Source organism: Leptonychotes weddellii, chromosome 4 (assembly GCF_054177405.1).
Source record: "Leptonychotes weddellii isolate Sample4059 chromosome 4, ASM5417740v2, whole genome shotgun sequence".
NCBI classification, from domain to species: Eukaryota; Metazoa; Chordata; class Mammalia; order Carnivora; family Phocidae; genus Leptonychotes; species Leptonychotes weddellii.
Window position 1 is genome coordinate 95,400,810 of NC_138372.1, and position 24,494 is coordinate 95,425,303.

At 49.1% G+C, this 24,494-nt stretch overlaps 1 protein-coding gene and 1 long non-coding RNA gene across 3 annotated transcripts; one reads left to right on the forward strand and one right to left on the reverse strand.

The window, feature by feature from the left end:
* Positions 1-9,582: 9,582 nt before the first annotated feature.
* SELENBP1 (selenium binding protein 1) lies at positions 9,583-17,568 on the reverse strand. Of its 2 annotated transcripts, XM_081815923.1 has the most exons (12): positions 17,462-17,568; positions 14,913-14,969; positions 14,619-14,731; positions 14,178-14,363; positions 13,340-13,460; positions 12,006-12,188; positions 11,554-11,732; positions 11,039-11,117; positions 10,823-10,944; positions 10,477-10,569; positions 10,184-10,302; positions 9,583-9,978 (listed from the first exon to the last, which is right to left on the reverse strand). In XM_081815923.1, exons 1-12 carry the CDS (start codon positions 17,463-17,465, stop codon positions 9,816-9,818), a joined length of 1,419 nt encoding a protein of 472 aa, XP_081672049.1. In that variant the 5' UTR covers positions 17,466-17,568; the 3' UTR covers positions 9,583-9,815. The 2 variants fall into 2 exon arrangements, with proteins under 2 accessions (XP_081672049.1, XP_081672050.1); XM_081815924.1 differs by lacking the exon at positions 10,477-10,569.
* Positions 16,049-22,381, forward strand: LOC145720888 (uncharacterized). The gene is made up of 3 exons (XR_014144148.1): positions 16,049-16,178; positions 16,261-16,333; positions 21,170-22,381. It is a non-coding gene; the product is annotated as an uncharacterized LOC145720888 (long non-coding RNA).
* The last annotated feature ends 2,113 nt before the right edge of the window (positions 22,382-24,494 follow it).

The window sequence follows — 24,494 nt, forward strand, 5'->3', positions numbered from 1 at the left end:
ACTCAGCGAACATTGGAATTTTGACTGACACCCCCAGGGGGTGCTGGATACCCACAGGAACTCTTTACTCTCATAGAACTTTGTACCGTATAGGTCATGGATTCTTAACCCTTTTCGTTAAGGATGTTTTTAGGTCATGAATCAAATGAAAGCAATGAATCATCTGCCGTGAAAAACGCACATGCAGACCAAGTTTCGCATCTAATTTCAGAGGTCAGGGACTGCAGGTTAACATTCTTTTGAATGGATGTATTTTGTTTTGCACAACAGATACTTTACACCTAAAACTCTATTTGCAGTCCTGATTCTAATACATTCTCTAGTCTCATCATCAGTGTACTTTTTAAAGGGCACAAGCAGAACTGTCTGATCTGGTCACCTTTGCCCCTTATAGCCCCCAGTAACCAACTACTGGCTTCTGTGGGTGCTGGGAGAACCTAAGGAATTGCAGAGTTTGGGGGAATAAGGATACACTGGCAAGAAGGTTTTCGATTAACAGCAAAAATTTATTGGTGTTTTCTGTGTGCTAGACACCATCCCTAATTCTAAACACCTCATTTAATGCTCATGACAGCTCTTTGAAGTAAGTAGTTATTGTCTCTGTTTTATAGGCAAAGAAATTGAGATTCGGAGAAGTGAAGGGACTTGTCCACAGTTATGTATGTAGTAAGTGCTGGAATCAGGATCCAAAGACAGGCAGTCTGCCTTCAGAGCCCATTTTCTTGAACACTGCCCTAGACTGTGTATACATACTTGTAGACACTCATATACAAATATGGGTATAGATTGATAGAAAGATACCCCCAACCACCACTGTTTGGTATGAAGGGAGATATAGGGCACTTTGATTAGAAAAAGAGATTGGGGTAAATTATGCTGGCTTAGGAATTTGCAGGTGGCAGGGAATAAACGGAAACTTCAGAAAAGGGAGAAAAAGTATCATAGGTATGTAAAGGAGATTATTTTGACAGCACTGTAAGAAGGTGAGGTTGCATGGGGCGAAAGGCTTAAGATGGGAAAAACAGGCAAGTATTCACTTATGCCAGGCATTGCGTTAAGAGCGGGGAATGCAGCGCCGAATAAGGTATAATGTACCTTGCCCTGAGAAGTAACAATAAAAATGATCTGATTAGCATCACCACAATAACAGCAAGTATTTATCTAGAGCTTAATATGTGCTGGGGATTTCTCTAAAGGCCTCACATATGTTGCCACTTTATCTCTTAGCAACTCTATCAGATAGGTACTGTGATTATCCCTATTTTACAGATGAGAAGACTAAGGCATTGAGAGGTTAATAATTTGCCCAATGTTACACAGTAAGTGAGGGAGCCAAGATCTGAACCTAGGCTATCTGGATCAGAATATGCTCTAGACACTATTGTACAATGCCTTCTGCTATTGGGAGTGAATTCTTAAACATGAGAAAGCAAACCATAAAAGACAATATTGATAAATTTAGATAATTAATATTAAAAACTTAAATTTATTTTCAAAACCACTATGAAAAGAATGTAAAATCAAGCCACAAATTGGGAGAAGATATTTCAAGACACATAACAAAGGATTATCATCTGAAATTTATAAAGGCCTTTTACAAATGAAAAGATAAACACCCAAATAGAAAAATGGGCGGAGAGGGGCGCCTGGGTGGCTCAGTGGGTTAAGCGGCTGCCTTCGGCTCAGGTCATGATCCCAGGGTCCCGCGATCGAGCCCTGCGTTGGGCTCCCTGCTCAGCTGGGAGCCTGCTTCTCCCTCTCCCTCTGCCTGCCTCTCTGCCTACTTGTGCTCTCTCTCTGCCAAATAAATAAATAAAATCTGTAAAAAAAAGAAAAATTTAAAAAAAAATGGGCAGAGAAAATCAACAGGAATTTCATACAAGAAGCAGAAATGGCTCATAAACATATGAAAAGTTGTTCTCTCTCTATAGTAATCAAGAAAATGCAAATTAAAACCACAAGATACCATTTCATACCCACTAAATTGGCAACAATTACAAAGTCTGGCAATGCTGAGAGCTGACAGGGCTGTGAGCCAACAGGAGCCCTCCTCACTCACTGCTGGTGGGGATGCAATTTGCTATAATTTTGGAAAAGAGTTTGGAATTACTTGATAGTGTTGAATATGTGAATATTCTATGATTCAACAATCCTACTCCTACAGACAGGCCCTAAAGACAGAGGCAGTAAGGTTTATAGTCTCACTGTTTGCATTAGCAAGCAGAGTGATAAGTTGTGGTATATTTATATGATGGAATGTCATAGGGCAGTGGGAATGAATGAGCCACAGCTACATGCATCTACACAGATGAACTTTAGAAACAGTGAAGGAACTATAACAGAAGAAAACATACAGTGCAATGCAATTTACAAATATTTAATGACAGGCAAAACTGAACAATATATTGTTTATGTATAAATACGTATGTGGTGAAAAGTAAAAGTAATAGAATTATTACCATAAAATTAAAGATATAAGTTACTTCTGGGTGCCTGAGTGGCTCAGATGGTTAAGCGTCTGCCTTCAGCTCAGGTCATGATCTCAGGGTCCTGGGATCGAGTCCTGCATAGGGCTCCCTGCTCCTTGGGAGCCTGCTTTTCCCTCTGCCTCTCTCTCTCTCTCCATCTCTCATGAATAAATAAATAAAATCTTAAAAAAAAAATAAAGGTACAAGTTACTTCTGGTGAGCAAGGGAAAAGAGTTTTAGGAATGGTTGTTCAGCCAATCAATAATGTCTTCCATAGAATCTAATTTAATTTGTTTGTTTTCCAAATCGATGGCCGGTCTTTTCTTTTTCTGGTCTTTTCTTTCTTTCTTTCTTTCTTTCTTTCTTTCTTTCTTTCTTTCTTTCTTTAATTCTTTCTCTTTCTTTCTTTCATTTTTTTTGCCAGCCTTTTCAAAATATTTATCATTTCCTCCTTTTTTTAAAAAAATATTTTATTTTTGGGCGCCTGGGTGGCTCAGTCATTGAGCGTCTGCCTTCGGCTCAGGTCATGATCCCAGGGTCCTGGGATCGAGTCCCACATCGGGCTCCCTCCTCGAGGGGAGGCCTGCTTCTCCCTCTCCCACTCCCACTGCTTGTGTTCCTGCTCTTGCTGTCTCTGTCTCTGTCAAATAAATAAATAAAACCTTAAAAAAAATTTTTTTAATTTTTTTAAGTAATCCCTACACCCAATGTAGGGCTCGAACTCACAACCTGGAGATCACGAGTTGCATGCTCCACCAACTGGGCCAGCCAGGTGCCCCTCATTTCCTTCTTATTATAGCTGTTTCCTTTCATACTTTTATCATATGCTAAGTTCCCTTTTATAGTTGGGTCTGTTTCTGGACCTTCTGCTCTTCTGTTGATTCTGTTTGTCTGTCTTAATTAATGTAATTATGTTTTGATATCTGATGCTGAACATCTTCCATTATTCGTTTCTACATATAGAAGAATGTATTTTCCAAATGTGGCCACAACAGTATTTCTGGTTTCACAGACTATTCCACTTTGCCACTTCCCCATCAAGAGATGGAATCGATTTCCTGTCCCCTTGAAGCCCAGAAGGTCTTTGTAACTATCTCAGTGAATGGAATGCAGTGGAAGTGATGCTGTATGACTTCCAAGTCCAGGTTAGAATAGGTGATACAGTTTCCTCTTTGCTCTCTCTTGGGACACTCACCCTGGGAGCCCAGCCACCATGTTGTGAGGAGGCCAAGCAGCCCCACATGGAAAGGTCATGTGTAGGTCATAGCCCAAGCCAAGGCTGCTGGTGACGGCCAGCATCAATCACTGGCCATGTGAGTGAGTGAGCCATCGGATGATTCTAGCGTCTAGTCTTTGAGCTGCTCCAGCTGACACCGAACAGAGTTCCCATAGAGCCCTGTCCAAATTGCCGATTTGTGAACAAAAGTAGTGTTGCCATTGCTTTAAGCCACTAAGTTTTGGGGTGGTTTGTTACACAGCAATAGATAACTGGAACACTATGCATTTACATTTCCAGGTTAGTTTTAGAAACAGCTTATAAGTTTCATAAAAAATCTTCACCCCTCTAGGGTAACATTTCTGGTAAGTATCCTCCATGCCCTTTCCATGTTCTTACAAACACAAGTCTACCTACCTAGAAGTTTTTGTCCAATTTTTTTCTTAAAAATGGGGATTATACTATTCTCTTATATATATAACTCTGCAACTTAATTTGTTTACTTAACATAATGTTGTACATTGCTGTAAGACAGGTAGTGTTTAGAGCAGAGAGTTTGCTAGGCCTCAAAATCAGTAATTCAGGAAAGGGACTCCTAATAGTGTGCCAGAGAATGGCCAGAAGCAGATATTTAGATCATGGAACCAGGCAATCAAATGCTTGGAAAGTACAAGAAGGAGAGTGATCCTCAATAATCCCCGAGATAAATGCAATTACTTGAGGTTGTCCTTAAAGACTTACCCAATTGCAGTGGGTGGGAGGGCTAACCATGCTAAAAGGACCAATGATGGATGGACACCTTCCAGTACTCTGTCAGTCCGTTGTCATGGCGGACCAGGGCTACAGCTTTTCTGGGAATGTCCTTGAGCTCAGCAAACTGTCTAGAACTTTCCAGATGGTGTCATAAACCAACTTATGGAGCTGACCATGGTGCTAGCAGGAGGCCCTAGATGATACACTAGACTTTGACATGGTAATCTCAGTTTTGCTATTTGTGCTCCTCTAGCCTGGTGCTGGGGCATGGGGTGGAATCTTTGTGTGTACAACAGAGATGGGTCCTGTCAGAGTAGGTACAGCAGGGATTAGGGAAGGTTGGGTCACACCATAGCTGCTGGCTGTGGCATTTGGGACAGGAGGGACTCTCTTCTTTTTGGAGTGTCTCTTTCAGTAATGTAGGGTCAGAATTAGAGAGATGAAGCCAGGACTAGGATACAGGTGAATAGCTTTTTTTTTAGTTTTTATTATGAAAAATTTTCAAACACACAAAAGGAGAAGGAAGAATACAATCCCCCGCATACATATGCCTATCGTCCTGCTTTAAGAATTATTAGCATCTCATCAGTCTTGTTTTATCTGCATATCCTCCACTCTCTACCTCATCCGCTCTAGGTCATTTTTTTTTTTTTTAAAGATTTTATTTATTTATTTGAGAGAGAGAATGAGACAGAGAGCATGAGAGAGGGGAGGGTCAGAGGGAGAAGCAGACTCCCCACTGAGCAGGGAACCCGATGCGGGACTCGATCCCGGGACTCCAGGATCATGACCTGAGCTGAAGGCAGCCGCTTAACCGACTGAGCCACCCAGGCGCCCCTGCTCTAGGTCATTTTAATGGAGACACTCTAATGAGTATCAGTACATCTGTATATAATTTAGTATTCATGTAAGTACTTCAGTGTGGCTAAAAAATAAGGACTCTTTTAAGCATAGTCCCAATGGCATTATCACACCTAAAAAATTAAACATAATTTCTTATTATCATCAAACAGTTACTGTCCAAATTTGTTCAACTTTCTAAAAAAATGTATTTTCTGTTATGTTCACATCAGTATCAAGGTCCACACATTGCATTGCATTTAGTTTTGGTTGACGTGTTTCTTCAATCTTCCTAATCTATACCCTCTCTCTTTCAGTTTATTCGTTGAGGAAACAGGTCATTTGCTCTATAGAGTTTCCCACATTCTTCATTTTTATGATTGTATCTTTGTAGTGTTCTTTATTTTTTAAAACTTGTTCTTCTGTCTCCTGTGTTCCCTGGAAACTGATCATGAGATCTAGAGGCTTGGTCAGATTCATTTTGACTTTTTGGCAAGAATACTTCATAGGTGGCACATAATGCCTGGTCATCTCTCTTTTTGTGATGCAGACTGATTAGTGTGTTCAGGTTTTGTCGGTCAGCTCTATCCATCATAAAATTTCATTTTAGTGTTTCATTTAATGGTTTTAGCAGCCACTGATGATCATTGCTTAGGTCCATTTGTCACTGGAGGTTACAAATTATTGTTTATTTGTTAATTTTATTGTTAATAACACAATAAGTTATTGTGTTATTAAAATTCTATCATTCCTTCTAAATGTACTAGCTGAAATTCTACAAAAAACTTTTCCTCATCAACTATTTGGTTATCCCAAGGCAAGTTCCTGAGGAAAATCAAGATAAATACTTGATTCCTTCTCTTTGTTCTCCAGTTTTCAGAATAACAAAATGGTTTTCTAGCATCTTTCAAACATGACCAATTAGGGTTTTCTGTGTGTGTTTTCATGAACTTCTGGATTTTATTATAGTTGGTATATTTCAGTCTACTTCGATGATTGTTCTTTTTGAAACTCAAATTGTTCTATCTTTGGCCAGTGGAAGCTCCTTCAAGTTGACTTGTGTGTTATTTTTTTCTTTTGAGATAATTGTGGATTCACGTGTAGTTGCAAGAAATAATACAGAGAGAGCTCATGTACCCTTCACCCGGTTTGCCCTCATGGTGCGCCTTGCATAACCATAGCACAATATCAGAACCAGGAAACTGACTGACATTGATACAACTCGCCAAATTTACTCATGTTTCTCCAGCTTTACATATACTCATTTACATGTATGTGTATGTATATTTATCATACAATTTTTTATCATATCGTAGATTTGTGTAACCATTGTGACAGTCAAGATACACAACAGCGTCGTCACTACAAGGATCCCCTGTGTACTCTTTTATAGCCACCCCCCCTCCAGTCCCATCCTTAAGCCCTGGCAACCACTAATCTGTTCTCCAATTCTGTACTTTTTTTAAAAAGAGATTTTTATTTATTTATTTTAGAGAGGGGGAGGGGCTACCCAGGTGCCCCTCCAAATCTCTACTTTTGTTATTTCATGAATGTTATATAAATTGAATCATACTGTATATAGCCTTTTGAGACTGGCTTTTTTCCCCACTCAGCATAATTCCTTTGAGATCCATCCAGATTGTTGTGTGTTCCAATAGTTAATTCCTCTTTATTGCTGAGTATTATAGTCCATGGTATGGATATAGCAGTTTAACCATTAATCCACTGGAAGACATTTGGATGGTTTCCAGTTTGGGGCTATTATGAGTAAAGCTGGTATGAACAACGGTATACAGGTTTTTGTGTGAACATACATTCTCAATTTTCTGGGATATATGCCCAGAAGTTAATTGCTGGGTCATATAAGTACATGTTTTGTCTTTTTTGGGTTTTTTTTTGCTCAAGCCTGAGGTTTATTTTGTCTTTTAATATGACTTTGCTTACTTTTTCCTTGATGTGGCCTCTTCTGTCCGTCTAGCTGTGCAGTTTGTTCTATCAGTCCTCAGGTCCATTTCTTAGGTATTCAGAATGATTTGATAGTTATCTAGCTGTGTTCAGGGGACAAGGCAAGCCTAGGGTCTTCCTACTATGCCGCCATCTTAGCTGCCCCCTGCATGTTTGGTCTTCATAAGGAATTGCCAATGTATTTTCCAGAGTGGCTGGAATGTATGGAGCAATGAGTGGAGCAATGTATGAATGATCCAGGATTTCCTCATTTGCCAACATTTTGTATTATCACTATTTTCTGTTTTAGGCATCCTGATAGGTGTGTAGTGGTATCCCATGGTTTTAATTTACATTTCCCTAATGGCTAATGATATTGATTATCTTTTCATGTGCTTATTTGCCATCTTTACATCCTCTTTGGTGAAATGTCTGTTCATGTATTTTGCCCATTTTCACCAAATTGGAATTTTTTTTTACTGTTGAATTTTGAGAGTTTTTCATGTGGTCTAGATATCAGTCTTTTGTCAGATATGTCCCATGTCCTTTAGACGTAACCCCTGGAGTCTTCATAGTTTCCTTGCTTTCTGGTATGGTAAGTATTTGAGGTTCATTTTGTTGAATGGAATTTTAAGCTTTTGGAAATATTTAGAAATGATGTAGAACTATACCATCCTTTTTCTTTCTTTCTTTCTTTTTTTTTTTTTTAAAGAATTCCATTTATTTATTTGACAGAGAGAGACAAAGCGAGAGAAGGAACACAGTAGGGGGAGTGGGAGAGGGAGAAGCAGGCCTCCCGCCCAGCAGGGAGCCCGACGCGGGGCTCGATCCCAGAACCCTGGGATCACGACCCGAGCCGAAGGCAGACGCCCAACGACTGAGCCACCCAGGCGCCCCCCATCCTTTTTCTTTCTGAAGCAGTTTGGTTATTGAAAAGGACAGGGAAGAAATCTAGGAGAGAAACATCTGGTTAGACCCACTAAATCCCAAGGCTCCCTGTAACTCACTCATCCCACACACCTCCTTTATGTTCATTTATTCCTTAAAGCATACTATGTGCTAAGATGCAAGCCAGGTGCTGGGAATAAACAGGGAGTTTCAATATAATCTGACATATGTGCATGCTGAGGTTAAGTGCTGGAGGTCCCTACCTGGGGAGTCAGTGAAGGAGGCTTTCCAAAGGATATGATAACCTGGCCCAGATGACAGGTAAGGCAGGGGGATGGAATCAGGACTAAGCTGAGGTAGATCTTTCAAGGAGCATATTTAGAGACCCCAAAGGAAAAAAGTGTGTTATATTCTTGGGGTGCCCTGGGAGTGCCATCTTGGGAGTCCTAGACTGCTCCAGTGTTTAAAACAGGACACCTTTTTAAATTTAATTAATTAATAATTAATTAAAACAAGACACCTTTATGGAAGGCAGAGAAGAATGTAGGCTGATACCTGAATGTTGCTTGGTATCGTCTTGGGTAAGGAGTTAAGGAGTCAATAGAATTACTGCCTAGCTTTTGTCTCTTAGGTTCCTGAAACTCCTGTCTCATTCCTTTCATAAAGAATGAAAGACCTAGTGCAGAGAAAAGAGACATCTCTGCTTTGGGCAAGGGCCTAAGGCACCATCCAGGTATGGAGACAAGAGAGCCAGGCCTGGTCTGTTGGGTTGGTTCACCTTGATGTTCCCGGCCCTCCTGCCCGATCATGTTCCTGTGTTCCAGATGGGAGGTGACACGCCTAACCTCCCGACAACTCTGTGTTCCTTCCAGTACTCTCGCCAGCAGATTGCACCATCCATGTCAGGGGTCTGGGGTGTCCGTTGTGTGTGAGGGGGCACACTACACTCTCTTGGGGGTTGTGGGTGAGATTTTACATTCATTAAAAGAAAGCATGGGTTTAAAAAATAATAAAGTTTAGGAACACCCATTGACACTCTCTCCTCCCAGGTCTCCTTGTGACAACCACCTCCAAAATCTTCACATTCTGTCTGGCCATAAAAGTGAGATTTGGGCACCCTTAGTATTGTGTTGTCATCACTGGTATGAACTAGTCACTCCCTTGGAGTACTCATCAGAACTTTCCCATGCAAGATACAAAGGGTCAGGGCGCCTGGGTGGCTCAGTTGGTTAAGCGACTGCCTTCGGCTCAGGTCATGATCCTGGAGTCCCGAGATCGAGTCCCGCATCGGGCTCCTTGCTCAGCGAGGAGTCTGCTTCTCCCTCTGACCCTCCCCCCCTCATGCTCGCTCTCTCTCTCATTCTCTCTCTCTCAAATAAATAAATAAAATCTTTAAAAAAAAAAAAGATACAAAGGGTCAGCAGACGGGAAGTCATAGACCTTGTGCCCCCAAAGATGACGTGATCTGAGGAATAGGTTCACCAGTTTATTTCTTGATAAAGTAATTTCCAAGAGCTCATGTAAAAACAGCCAGTGAGCAACATGCAACAGTGATCTGTAAATGAAGACACTACTCAATATATTCCAACAGCCTCAGGTTGGCTTTGGTGGGACAATCTGCCAAGGGTTGGGGGCCGAGAGGGAGCAGAGCGAAGCCAGGTCTCTGCGTGAGGGCTCAGATGTGGACTGGCTACCAGGGGTGGACTTCAGAGCCAAATGTCAGAGCTGCAGTCACCCCCAGGGTAGCGGAGTTCATGGGCCAGGGCTGGGCCTAGCGGCTCCTTCCCAAAGTCCACGAGGAAGTTGGGGTTCAACTTCAGGCCTCCCTTTATTGTGTCTACATCAATCTGCAGCATCACGGAGCCTTCCCTGGTGGAAACAGGAAGCGGAAAAAAGAGAGGTCAGAGGTGGCCATCCCCTTCCCCCAAGGGTTTGTGATGCAGAGGTAGGTCCTAGGGAAGGAGCAGGGCCTGCAGGGTGGAAGCAGGTGGGCGTGCCCAAGGAGTCTTCAGAAAGCCAGACTCTTCTGGGAGAGGAGGGCTAGGGAGGGAAGCCCAGGCGGTCTGCTTCTCACCTGATGAGATCAGGGTAAAACTGCTTGTCCCAGGCACTGTACAGCGACGTGGTGACGTATAGACGCTTCCCATCTAGGCTAAGCTGGATCATCTGAGGGCCTCCAGGTACCCGTTTCCCCTTGGGAAAACCAGGGGGTCAGGCCCATGGTAACATATGGGTCCTTGGAGGGGGATCATGGAGTATGCCCCCCACCCCATACTTCTCCAGCATGGATCCGAGGGTCCCATGAGCTGGGCTGGGCGCTGCGAGGCAGGGGGTGCTGGGGGAGGGGGAGGGGAGGTAAATCCTCACCTTGACCACCAGGGGCTCTGGCTGGGATTTTAGCTCCTGGTCCTCCAACACTTGCACAGGCCCTCCCTTAACAATGCTGCCCCCAAGGAAGAGCTGGGCGGGGAGATACAGAGCATAAAGGAGGACAATGGTGGGAGGTGAGCACATTGCAGGAAGAGCAGCTTGCCTCACTTTCCCCACGTATAGCCATGGCTCCCCACAGACCTGGGCTGCACCATCCCTCAGCCTCCAGTTTTGCTATTCCTGCACCTCCTTTATCACCCCCCAGCCACTTCATACCCTCTCCCTCACCCCCAGGCTTCTTTTTCCTCCCTCCTTTTCGCTCCCCATTCTGTTGGCGCCCCACCTGTCCCGTGAGGCGGGGCCTTTGCGGGTCAGAGATGTCATATTGCCGCAGGTCCCCGTGCAGCCAGTTGCTGAAGTAGAGGAAGCGGTCATCCAGAGACAGCAGGATGTCCGTGATCAGGCCTGGGGTGGGAGTGTGGTTCAGAGGCTTTAAGGACTCTTGTCCCCTGGCCAGGAAGCCCCGTTTGACACGCCCCCCACCGCCCCGGGCACTCACTTGGCATTTCAGGCAGCAGCCAGCCCTTCACCTTCTTGGGGGGCACCTGGATCACCTTCTCCACTGACCATGTACCTCCCTGGGGGTGGGGTTGGGAGGCAGAGAGGTGAGCTTGTGAGATCGGGGGGCTGGGGTCAGATGTGGGTCTCTCCAGGGCCTACTGTCTACAGGGAGCCAGCCGAGGCAGGGCCTTCTTGCCACTGGGGTCTAAGTCCGATGCAAGCCCCTTAAGGTAGGGATGACGTCTGCTTCACCACTGCATTCCCAGCACCTAGCACAGTGCCTACTGTAGAAGCTCACACATACTTTTTGAATGAATACGTGGGAATTTAGGGTTGAGGAGAGAAGAGAGAGAGAGCAAGTGGCCTTGGATTTTGTTCGGAGAAGTTGGGCTCAAGAGCCAGGCCGAGGGGCCTGGGTCACGCCTAGAGAGAGGGGTGCCTCACGGCTATGGAAGCCTGGCAGAGGTACAGGCTGGGACTGCCGGGAGGAGAGGGCTGGAGGACACAGGTCACCTGATTCTTGTAGAAGCGCTGGATGGTGGAGCTGAGGGCACAGCCCACGAAGCCCTGGGCTGCGTCGGGGTTGTGCAGGAAGCGGATCTCCAGGGGGATGAGCCCATCCTGCAGAGGCAGGCTCTGCACCATCTCGTGGCGCTGCCAGTCCCACACGTGTATGTGGCTTCCATATAGCCCTGGGGTGGGGACAGGACCAGAGGATGGGCTCAGGATCCAGGCAGGGGGCAGTGGGCAAAAGCCAGGGCACAGCCCCGCGCATTAGGCTGAAAAAACCAGTGGGAGGGATTAGAAAGATGCGTGAGCAAGTCAGAGTACTCAGCACACTCCTATACCAGCACCCCAAGAGTCGGGTTCACAGGAGGGGAGTAAGAGGCCCGGAGAGGGGTTTTCAAGCAGAGAGGAGCGGCGTGCGTGCCTGGCTCCTGCTGGCCTGTGGAGGGCATTCTCACCCGCCTCCACGTGAGCAGGGTTGAAGCCATCTCCAAAGACATTAGGAGCCGCCCATTCAGTGCTGATCATGACATTGTGTCGAGGCTGGTACCAGAAGTCATAGCCCATAGGTGCGGCTCCCCCAGGCCGTTCCCACGTCCCCTTCACCTCGAACGTCTCTCCATCCAGCAGCACGAAACCCCCTGAGCAGGGAAGGAAGTAACGTGGCAGGTAGAGGCAACAGAGCTGCCACCCTCAGCCAGCCCTCACTCCCAGGCATGTCCAAGAGGCTCCAAGTCCATGGCCTGGTGCCCCTTCCTCCCACTGGGTTTGCCAGCTCCTTCGATTCAGGTGTCCAAAGGGTCCCACCCAGAGGACCGGGTGGGAGGTGGGGACTCACTCTGGTGCCCTTACCACCATCAATTTCATCCCTGTCCTCTCCAGACCACAGGGGAAATTTTCTGTTCCCTTGAGCCAAGAGCCTGGGACTCAACACCCCGTGCTTCTCTTGCCCAGCCTCCCACTCTCTGTGGGGTTCCTCCCAGAGTCTAGGCTCCATTCTGCTCACTACATTTTTTTTTAAGAGCAGACAAATTATATTTACTTCTCATTCAACATGAATGCCCAACATGTTTTCCCTTGCTCGGTATGTTATGAAGCCTGGACAATTCTTTGCAAATACAACTAGATGTCAATTCCGAAGTGTTATTAAATCTAGGAGTGTCACTTTTCTCCCATCTCTGAGAAAAAGGAGCTGATAGTCTGCTCCAAGCTGTCAGATGGAGGGCGCTGACAAAATGGGTAAGCTTCAGAGGGAAGCAGCCCAGTAGTGTAGTGATTAGGATTCAGATTCCTGGGTTTGAGTTCCACCCCTACAGCTCATTAGCTGTACGACTTTGGGTAAGTTATTTATCAGTCTGTGCCCTGCTTTCTCATCTGGAAACCAGAGATCCTAGTAGCAGCTCCCTCAGAGGTTGCATCTGGCACATAGTAGACATTTTGTGTCAGCCCTGATCGTACCATAAATGAGAGAGCAAATGTGAAGATGAAGGGTCCCAAGGACTGTGAGACTTGCTCCTGAATTCATAAAGGCTGACATCAAATGTATGCCTTTTCTGGGGCCATGTCTGTGCTCACATTCCCCACAGCGGACTGTTCTGACTATAACTTTTAAGTGAATTCATCAGTCAGGTTTCATCTTCATAGAAATAATTGAAACAACTGAAGTTAATTGACTATGGTTTAAATTTTGGATGAGACCTAGCCCTCTGGTTCTCCCTGGAAGGTCATTCTATCCCTTCCCCAGCTTGGGATCTGTTCCCCCGACAGATGTGCCTACAGTGCCAGCAGTTACCTTTGCCGTTGCCCTTGGGGTCTCCCAGGGTGCTGATCATCACCTCCCCACTAGGCAGGCAGTGGCTGGTGTGGTTGTAGCCCAGGCCACACTTGGCATGGATGTCCTCAGCCTCAATGACCTGGAGGGGGATAAGGAATGGCATCAGAATCTTACAGGGCTGGGGGGACCCACCTACAACTCCCCCATTCCCCTACTCCTATCTGCTGACCCCACCTTCTTTTCCTTCAAGACACGGACACAATTTTCCCAGGGGAAATAGGGCAGAGATTCAATCTGGTAGCTTCTGCAGAGCAGCAAGGGAGAGTCTGAGAGACTGCTAACTCCGCAGGCAGAAAGCACTGACTTCTCTCCCCCTGTCTCATAGCCCTGTGAGACCAGAAGCTTCTCGCCCGGGCCATTGCCAGTGTTAACTCTGTATCACCAGCAGCCAGCCGCGAGTGCGTGGCTCAAAGATGGTGCTCAAAAACATGTTAAAAGGGGGGCGCCTGGGTGGCTCAGTCGTTAAGCGTCTGCCTTCAGCTCAGGTCATGATCCCAGGGTCCTGGGATCGAGCCCCGCATCGGGCTCCCTGCTCGGCGGGAAGCCTGCTTCTCTCTCTCCCACTCCCCCTGCTTGTGTCCCCTCTCGCTGTGTCTCACTCTGTCAAATAAATAAATAAAATCTTTAAAAACAAAACAAAACAAAAAAACATGTTAAAAGGAAGGACTGGAGGCTCCTGCCTAAGGGAGGGAAAATTAACAAAACAAAAACAAACCTCCCCCCAAAACAAAAAACTATTCTCACGCCTCCATTGCCCACCCCCAGGGTCCCTGAGCAAAAAAGGCAGGGCGCATGCCTTGTGTAGCTTCGGGGCCCGGGGATCGGAGCCCACATCCACCACGTAGATACGGGAGGACACGAGACAGGGCAGTATCAGCTTGTTGCGTGACTTGGTGCTGTCCCCGAAGCAGCTGCTGCAGGTGTTCCATCCCGAGTGATGCAGCTCATCCTTCAGGTTTGGCATGGGCAGCCGGTGGATGACCTAGGATGGGAGTGGGGAGGGGTGGTGCTCACCCAGACCACGCCTCTGTGATCCCTGGACCCACTTGGGCTTGGCAGCACAGCACAGCCTGGAATTCATCACTGCCCAGCACCTCAGGGGTGCCCTTGGGTGGAGAACACACTCTACAATCATACCCAAAGGAAGGTGAAGAAGGCTGGACTGGGAAGGGGCATCGCTGGGGCCAGGGCCAGAGGAAGGGTCTCAGGGTCCTCCAGTGCCCGAGCTCCACCTCACCTGGCAATAGTGGGGAGACGTGGGGTCAACGTCCACAGTGGCCAGATAATCCGGGGCCTCAGTGCCAGTGTTTCGGTAAATACAGGGCAGGTAGACAATCTCCTCCCTGGGTCCTAAAGGGTACCAAGCAGTTAGTGGGGATGGCAGGGCGGAGGGGAATGACAGGGGCGGTGCTGGATGTGCCGAGGCCGAGGTCTCAGGTCGCCCACCCCCAGTAGCGGTGGAATCAGTCGAAGGTGCTGGCCTGTAGAATTCCTTTCCGGGGGCATGGGCTCTCAGACGTTGCACACTGACCTTTCATGGCCTCCAGAGGGGTAGCGTAGCCGGGTCCACACTTCCCGCATTTTGTAGCTGTGGAAACAGTGGGGCACGTTGGTTGGACCACTCTCTGGAGGGTGAAGGCTCCCTCCCCACGTGCCACCACACACACCCCACCACTGGCCAAGGCAGACACACCGTCCCGGGTCCTGTGTCAACTGCAGCGTCATCACTGCCACCAGTCTCCCAGCCCCTCAAAGCTCTGGTGAGTGTGTACCTGTGGCAGAAGGAGCTGCACAGGTAGGACCTGAAGATGGACAGACACTCAAGCAGGACCCAGGGGAGGGCAGGCGAAGGGTGAGCGCGACAGAGGCTGGGTGGCACAGCAGTGACCACATCGACTTGCACCCCAGTCCCAGCGGCTCGCTGACTAGCCATGGGACCGCCCAGCTCAACTTCCACACCATGTGTATAAAAAGAAGGTCCCAAGAACACCACAGCGGGCTTTGAGGAGAGGTAAACAGGAAGGTGCCGTCAAGCGGGCAGCGTTGCGCTTGACCGGAGCCAGTCCGCCCGGGCTGCCCTCAGCTAGCGAGGGGGCTCGGCTCGTCCCAGCCGGTATCTCTACCGGACCTGGGGCACTTCCTGTTTTCCTCCCCTCTGGGTCCTGCCCCCAGGCTGCTGGCCAGAACCTGGATGACTTAGCCAAAGGTCTGGGAAGGAAGGGACAGGAGGCTGAAGTTCGAGGCCATAGGGCTGTTAACCACCTGGCTGTCCTTAGACCAGTTTCTCCACCCCCCGCCCCCCCCCCCGCCACGAGCCCCACTTCCTTTATCTGTGTTTGGTCCAGCTCTGGAGGGCTCAGAGGCCCACCCAGCAGAGCTGTAGGGTGTGGCCCTGAAGTCTGGCAAGAGAAGCCACAGGGATCTACGGCACCAAAGTCGGCGGCCAAGAAGGAGCGCCAGCAGGACCAGGCTTCAGGCAGCAGGCTTTGGGGTCTGACCGGGAGGAAGAGCTGAGGAATAGCATGCACAGAGGGAGCTGCAGGCTGAAAGAAATCCTGGACTGGAGAGCACAGACGGGGCGCTGCCTCCCTGCCCTGGCCCGCGGCCAGCGTGGCCACTGCCCTGACAGCTGGGGGGCCGCAAGTGGGGAGGTGGGAGGAGCCGGAGTCGAGCCACCACTGGTGCCTGGGCTCAGGCCCTCAGCCAGGAAACCAGGTCTCCTACTCATGGCAGCCAAGTGACTTAGGAGGCCCGGAGGTGGCAACGGCGTTTTCGAGTGCAGAAACCTGGTTTCAAGGTCCAGATCTGATATCTGCTCTCTTTACTTTCTCTTTTTCTTTGGCTAAAAGGGGGTAATAATATCTTATCTTCTTTTCTAGGTGACTATGAAAGTCAAATAAGCCAATGTATTCAGAAGTACTTTTGTAAAGGAGAAGTGCCGTATATATACGGGTAGGGCTGCGCCAGAAGTGGGGGACAGAAATCCCAGGGAGAGGACTGGGCTGGATGGGGCAGGGTGAGAGGGCCAGTCCAAAGCAACGAAGGAGACTTGTGCCAGGGCTTGGCACAGGAGGCAAGGGGGTGAGGAAGGAGGTTGCTGGACACAGGACAGAAGGAAATTCAAAACTCCAAGACATCAAGACAGAGACAGGAAACCCGCAAAGCCGAACAGAGACAGACAGAAGGTGTGAGGGAGGTGCTGCCGGCTGCGTCATCTTCCCCTCCCCACCCCCCACCCCCCACCCCAGCATTTCTTAGAGTCAGTCAGGCCCTGTGCAACCCCAGGTCCCCAGGAGCATCAGTGTTCTTGCCTGACACCCTCCCTGTCTTAAGCATCTCAAGCACCATCTCTGAACACCTTTGGGTTTGAGATGAACCCAGGAGAAGCTCACTGGGTTTTCCCAGTGTCAGGCTGGCTGCTAGGCATTCTGCCAGGCCAGGAAAGAGCCAGATGCAAGGGGACAAGGGCCTCGATACTCCCAAGCAGACCCGAACTCCTCCTCAGCCCGACATCCGGGAGCCCGAGGATGGGGAATAGGGGGGCTTTTGGGACTGGGAAGTTGGGAGGCACTGGATGGAACAGGGCCCCAGTGAGAGTGTGTGGGCCCTGATTCCCCTTTCAGAGTGATCGGGGGGGGGGGGTTCAGGGTGGCTAGAGAATGATCTGGCCCCTAAGGCCTGGGTTTCCCAATTCCTGGAGTAAAAATCTGGCCCAGGGCTGGAATCAGAATTATCTTTCACCTATGGTGACAGCCAGGGACAAGAGGTTTTCCTTACGTATGCCCCCACCCCTACCAGATTTTCCCAGCTGCAGAAAGGCCCCTGAAGCCCTCCAGGCCACCGCCGGGGAGCCAGGTGGGGGTCCAGGGCCACCCATCCCAGCAGTCCCTCTACCCTCCTCTCTTTGCAGCTCTAGAAACATTGGCTGAACTGGGAAATGCAGGGGTGGGGCTGGGGACACTGGAGCAGAGTTCAACACCCCCTCCCCTAACCAGCTTCCCCCGACCTGGCTTTTCTGTCCCTTCCTGTTTTGTGGGCCAGAGGTCGGTGGCACTTGGCTGTCAGAAGGCCCCTCCTTACCCATGAGGCTTGCTGGTGTGCTTTGGTCCTGACCGGGGCTGTGCTGGTGCTGCAGGCAGGCTGTGCCAGGAAGGGGCAAAGGGAAGGAATTTATACAACCAACTGGGGGCGGGGTGGGGCAGGAGGAGGGCCTGGGCTGCAGCCCAGAGTGAAAGAGTGAAAGACACGGGGCAGCTGGCCAGGACGCTCTCAAATGGCTCGGGAGGCTACCCGGTGTTTGAGTTACTGGGTGTGCGCACTGGGTGTGTGTGTGCAGATACGCGCTGTGCCTGCGCACCCATCTCTTTTGTGGGTGCCTGGGCATATGTGACTTTGTGGGTCTGCGAATGTGCATGGTCTCGTATACTTGTGCGTTGCCTGTGTGTGTGTGTGCGTGTCTTTGCGTGTGAAAATGTGCCAGCGTGAGTGTTGTGTTGTCTGGACTTGGGCACGTCTGTGTGTCCTTGTGGGAGCCTGTGCCTGCCAGGGTGTTTACGGCTGTGTGTGTGAGTGTGCGTGAGTGTGTGTGTCTGTGCGAGCGTGTGTGTGCATGTGTCCCTGCCTCTAAAGGCTCTTCTCTGTACTTGGATCTGTTTCTCGCCATGAGGGGCACCCCGGGCTGTGGGCCCACTTGCTCCTATCCACAGCCAGGGTCAGCTCTCTCCTAAAAGGACCCTCTCATTCCAGCCATCCATGCTCCAAAAGGCACAACCTTACCCACCCCCCAGCTGCTCACCCAGGTCTTCCTGCCCTGACAGGAACTAGGGTTTAGAATATCCAGGTTTCACTTTCTCCAGACTCCTGTATTCCCCTTGAGCTTTTTTTTTTTCTTTTTAAGATTTTATTTATTTATTTGAGAGAGAGAGAATGAGAGAGAGCACAGGAGAGGGAGGAGGGTCAGAGGGAGAAGCAGACTCCCTGCCAAGCAGGGAGCCCGATGCGGGACTCGATCCAGGGACTCCAGGATCATGACCTGAGCTGAAGGCAGTCGCTTAACCAACTGAGCCACCCAGGTGCCCGAGCTTTTTTTTTTTTTTAAAGATTTTTTATTTATTTATCTGAGAGAGAGAATGGGAGACAGAGAGCATGAGAGGGGGAGGATCAGAGGGAGAAGCAGACTCCCCACTGAGCAGGGAGTCCGATGCGGGACTCGATCCCGGGACTCCACGATCATGACCTGAGCCGAAGGCAGTTGCTTAACCAACTGAGCCACCCAGGCGCCCCCCCTTGAGCTTTGAAGTGGAAGGGAAGTTGGCAGTGCTCCTCATCACTTTCTATTGCCCTCATAAATCTCAGGAGGTGGAATTGGAGTCCCCCCAACCCCATCTCTCCGCTTGGTACCTCAACAGCTCCCAAGGCAGATAGCAGGGCCCCAGGGCAGCCCAGCATGGTGCCACTGTCCTTCACTGGCCTGTGACGAGTCCTAAAACTCTCAGGGTCTCCACCTGTCCAGGAAAGAAGGAGAGCTCTAGCTGGAGGCTTCAGTGCGGGCCGGGGCTGCTGAGCCCTGCTAGGATAGTGTCCCAGGGACATGTGATGGCCTCCGGGCAAAAGGCAACTGCTTGCTGAAGAACTAAGGCAGGGTTGAGGGCTGATCTGTTAGCTCTCTCTGGGGCTGCCCTCATCCAGAGAAGCCCAGGTTTGAAGGGCTGGACGAGGGAACCCACCCCAACAGTCCTTCATCCTCAAGCCAAGGGCCCCCTCTTTCCTGAAAGCTGGCTGCCTGACAAGGGTAAACTTTGCCCCACTCTTCTAGGAACCTGCTGACTCTGTGTCTACAGAAGCCACTTTCATCTCCTTGGATGAAAGCTGTGGGGTGAAGTTTTTATTGGGTAGTGAAAGGGACAAAGTTTGGTCTTGAGACTGCCCGCAGAAAGATCCATGGACTTCCCAAACTGGAGTGGAAGGAAGGAGAACAAAACTGGGCTGCCGTATGATGGGTGTTTGTCCAGCCTGGTTCCCGTGGGTGAGGGAGCCCACAAGGAGGATGCTCCGTGGCCGCCCATGGCAGGGAGCCTCCTTTACCCCCTTCTCCCCAGTATCCCTCCGCCTCTCCTGCCTTTTTCCTATATCTGCATCCTCACCATTACACCATTGGCCAGGCACGGGCCCCAGTCAGCCATGTGGGTGCAGCTGTCCCCCCGGGGCGGCCCCTCGCGCTGCTTCTTCGCCTCTGCTGGCTTCTTCGTCTGCTGGCTCCCTTCACTTACCTTGCCTTCAGCCCGCCCCTCTGGCCTCCTCCTCCTCCTGAGGTCTCATGTCATACCTCCTCTACTCTCCTGCTTTGGGGCTTGAAGTAGCCTAATATCCAAGATCTGAGAGAGAAAGAAAGCCCATCCTCACCCTCTCATCAAAAGTCCTGGAGTCATTACCTCCAAAGAGGCTGTGATTTTGCTTGTCCTAGACAAGAATTGCAAAGCACTGTTCCATCCTGGACTGCCGGCTCTCTCATGCCCGGACCTTGGACCTGGAGTGCTCGGTGGCTCCTGCATGGCACCCTAGCCTCTACCTGCCGCTTTCTCCCAGAATGCTTCCTCCAGAGGCTGCAACGTGCTTGGGAAAAGTTGTCCAAATTAGGGCTACAGGTGGAGGCAGTCCAGGGAGAGGGCTGAGGCTGGCAAGAGAGGTGTCCATGGCCCCTGGCTTGTCTTTGCTCCCATGGTGGGCCACCCTAGTCAGCCTCCTTCTGGCCTGAGCCTGCCAAATGCTGCTTCGCAGGAACTTAAGGGCTCCCTCCTCTATCTGATCCACCCTTCCCTAGCCAACCAGAGTCCAACAGAGCTGGCTGACTCCCAGATTCACACGAAGGGATATGGGGAGAGCCCTGAGCTTCCTGCCCTGCACTGTCCCTGGGGAGCGTGGGACCCCAGCCCAGGCCTGTTAATCCCAGGAGGTTGTACACTACCCTGATACTGGGCATGGCCACTGCAAAGAAGGGTGGGTGTGGCCCATGCTCCTTCTGGCTCTTTCTAGCTCTAGGAAAGCACAGTAAACATTAGGGGAGGTAGGTTATCAGGCTGGCAGCCAAACAGTCAGGAGATTATATAACTGCTGCCTGAACTTTGGCTCTGTTCCATCTTCACGGACAGAAAATGGATTCTTGTGACCTTGGGGGCATGGAGCCCCGCTGTGGGTTCCCCCTTTTCCTTCCAGCCTCAGCCAGACTTCTTCGGACCTCTTTAAACAGGTCCTTAGGGCGCCTGGGTGGCTCAGTTGGTTAAGCGACTGCCTTCGGCTCAGGTCATGATCCTGGAGTCCCGGGATCGAGTCCCACATCGGGCTCCCTGCTCAGCAGGGAGTCTGCTTCTCCCTCTGACCCTCCTCCCTCTCATGCTCTCTGTCTCTCATTGTCTCTCTCGCAAATAAATAAAATCTTAAAAAAAAAAAAATTTTAAACAGGTCCTTAGACCACCGTTTGGTAAGATGGCAAAGGGAGGAAAGAAGGACTAAACCCAGAGAAGGGGAGGGAGAGGAGATGATGAAGCTGGAGTCTCCAAGAATAAAAATGTTAAAAATGTTTAAAAATGTTAAAAAAAAAATGTTGTTCTTCATCTCCAGCAAAATAAAAGTGACAGGGAAGCAATCAAAGTCCAGCCAAGGGAGTGATATTAGGGAGAAAGCAGAACTAACCTGTATGAACCACCTGGTCCCACTCTCCCTTGCACATGCGCCCCACTTACCCCTTGCCACACCCCAATCTTGTAAGTAAATCCTCCTCCTTTTCCTTAGGAAGAAGCTGAGGCGCAGAAGGGGCCAAGGCACCTGGGAGATGCAGAGCAGGATTTCTACCAAGTTCATCCGACTCTGGAGCTCAGTTTTTCTAATTACTCTGGGGCCATTTTGTGTTTTGTTTGGCTCTGGCTTTGGCGGGGGTGAAGAGAGGGGAGGGTAGCGGGGGAGGCAGCCGGGAGGCAGAAGCACCAGAAGGAACGAGGAAAACTGTGGTGTTGTGTCTCTGGGGAGTCTCAGAGGCCCTTTCTTAGGAATGGGGAGAGCAGTGAAAGAGCAGGTGTCTCCTGACCTGAGCAGTGAGGTCTTCATGGTGGGAAGGGAGTGGGGGATACCCCGCCCCCGTGCTATAGGAAAGAGACTCCATCCAAGTATAACCATGGTTACCTCTGGAGAGAGGCAATGGAGGGAAGGGGATAATTTTCCATTTTTACTTTATACACTTGCATATTTTAAAAACTAATAAGCATGTATTACTTTTGTAACTAAAACCTCAAATAAAGGTATTAAATTTTTTGTTGTTTTCGGCCGGTCTGCCCTCTCCTTGGGGAGACACACATATGCGTGGTCATTCATTCATTCAGTCATTCACTCTCGCATTCCCCAAACACTTCTGGAGCACCTGTTTTGGTAGACAAAGTGGGGAACGAGGCAAAGTTTCTGCCTTCATAGAGATGCCATGCCCATCATCAAGGAAACATATAAACCAATCACACAATGGCCGATGAGGGCTATGAAGGACCCGCGATAATGTGGGTGGCCGAGAGCAGGCAGGGATTAGACAGGGTCATCTGGTCTATACACGGACGGACTGGCCTGCAAACGAGCAGCCCAACCCACCATACAAGGGGCCTGCGGCGCATGGAGCCGCAGCCTGGGGAGGCCTGAGGTAGGCCTGGCTGCCCAGGTTGAGGTTTCTTCCAGCTAAGCAGTTTCTGAGCCATGTCCTGCCCAGGTCTCCCGGTTTCACTGCAGAAGGCGGAAGTGTTTACTGAAAGCTGTTACCAGGCACGACTGGCGCCAGGCCCGCCCTGCTCGCTGGCGGGCCGCGCGGTCACTGCCCACAGCAAACCTGGACAGCCAAGTAGCGTTTTCTTCATCTCGCATCAGAGGAATCAGACTTTTACGAATTCAACCAGCTGCTCACACTTACTTCACAGCACCTCCCTGTCTCTGCACAATGCTGAGTTCAAAGCCTGCCGCCCACGGTAACAACAGAGCTCAGAGAAGCGGGGTGGAGGGGGTGGGGGGGGGTAGGGGTGGGAATGGAGCCTTCTGCCCCGGCTTCCTACAAGGGGCATGATTTGCGAGGCGCTCGGAAGGCTTCCTGCCCACCCCCCATCCGCTCAGAAATGTCCTCCCTTCCGGACTGCCATGGTGCTGGAAACTTCGCCACTCACGGTGTATTTCTTCGGGATGGGACACCTCTTCTCAACTTGCTGCTGCAGGGACTCCCGCTGAGCTGTTACGTGTGACTCCGTTTTATCGGGAGCCTGCCTCTGATGATAAGAGCAAGGGAGACACTGAGGAGATGGAAGTGTCTTTCTCTGGAGCGACAGGAAAAGAATAGAAAGTGAGAGAGGGAGAGCTTTTTCTGTATCTCTGTCTCTCTCTCAGAGGAAAATTTCAACATATACAAAAATAGAGAGAAAAGTATAATGAACCTGCAGGTACACCACCCACCTTCCATAAAAATCTGCTCATCACCCATCTGGCTTCAACTATACCTCCTGGCCCTCCTCTACCTTGGATTGTTTTGAAGCAAACCCTGGACATGATAATATTTCTTGCATTAATATTTCTGTTTGCATCCTTTCAAGATTAGAATTCTTGTTTTTTAAAACCACCATGTCATAAGCACACCTAAACAAATTAGTAAGTCTTGGCTCTTACCAAATATTCGGTGTTCAAATATCCCCTATTGTCTTATAAATTTTTGTTTTACAGTTCATTTGAATCAAGATCTGAAGCGGGTTCATAGCTTCCTATTGTTCTTAAATCTCTTCAATCTGTAGATGAGAAAGGGAGATACCTCGAAGACAGATCCAAGTTTAAGTGAAGAAGGATCTGACTGGAACAGAAATTATGTGTCTTGTCACATATCTAATCTACCAGAAGAAAAGGTGAAGTGGGTTTGAACCCAGGTATGTAGTCTAGAAGGGGTAACAGCAACATCAGTCACAGGGATGCAGGGGTAAGTTCGCTATGACCTCCCCCCCCCGCCCGCCCCTCCTGCCCCAGCTTTCCTCCTGTGCCAAGCCTGGCTCCAGAAAAGCTGAGACAAGAACAATAAAATGGCTTTTATGCAATCATCTCTACCTTTACAGAGGCCCACTTGGCTTGCACCTTCTCAGGTAAGAGCCCTGGGAAGAATTACGTCAGTCTTGGTTAATGGCCCAAATTAAGCCATCAAAACCCCTAATCAAGCCTCATTTTGGACATGTTATAATACTATAAATAAAAAATCCAAAGGAAAATAAAAGCCCTTCTATTTGAGGCTGGAAGAACCTTTGGCCCCTAGAGTCATATCCCTGAGTCACAGTTTCTCTACTAAGCTCAGGACGGGCAGGAACAAATCCCCTCCTTCTCAGGGCCTCCATTTTCTCACCTCACCACCAAAATGCTGCCTGGGAAGAGTGGGGGGATACTCCCTCTAGGGTCCCAAAGACATGGGAAGCCTGAGGCTTTGGGAGACTTGTCTTCAGTTCTACATGGAATCAGAGGAAGGTCTGGGGAAAAGCCTCACTGCCTTCCTGGATTCTCTGTCTCCCATATACAGTATCTGACCTGCTATTCCCCTAGGATCTCCCCAGGGTCACGTCCAAGTGTAGAAAGATGGAAAGTGCTCTCTGGAATGGAAATATTTTGGGATTTCCTGTCTCAGCTTATCAAAAGACTGCTCAGAAACCAGAGTTTAAAAAACGCTTAGGGCACCTGGGTGGCTCAGTGTGTTGATCATGTCTGCCTTCGACTCAGGTCCTGATCCCAGGGTCCTGGGATCGAGGTCCACATCGGGCTCCCTGCTCGGCGGAAAGCCTGCTTCTCCCTCTCTCACTCCCCCTGCTTGTGTTCCCTCTCTCGCTGTGTCTCTCTCTGTCAAATAAATGAAAAATCTTAAAAAAAAAAAATCTCGAACATATCAATTAGAAAAAGACAAACAATAGAAAAATATTCCAAGGATATGGAAATGAAGGATAAATGGCTAATAAGTAAAGATACCCAATCTCATTAGCAATTAAAGAAATACATGTGGTGGTTTTTTTTAAGAAAGATTTTTTTAAAAGATTTTTTTTATTTATTTGAGATAGGGAGAGAGAACGAGTGA

Bases quoted from the DNA above. Each gene is read 5' to 3' on its own strand.
- SELENBP1 (XM_081815923.1), bottom strand. The intron at 14,364-14,618 runs GTGAGGTGGAGC...CTCCCATCCTAG, and splicing joins CGTCTCCCCACTATTGCCAG to GTCATCCACCGGCTGCCCAT. The intron at 10,570-10,822 runs GTGGGGCGCCAA...CTCCCCGCCCAG, and splicing joins GGCCCCGCCTCACGGGACAG to CTCTTCCTTGGGGGCAGCAT.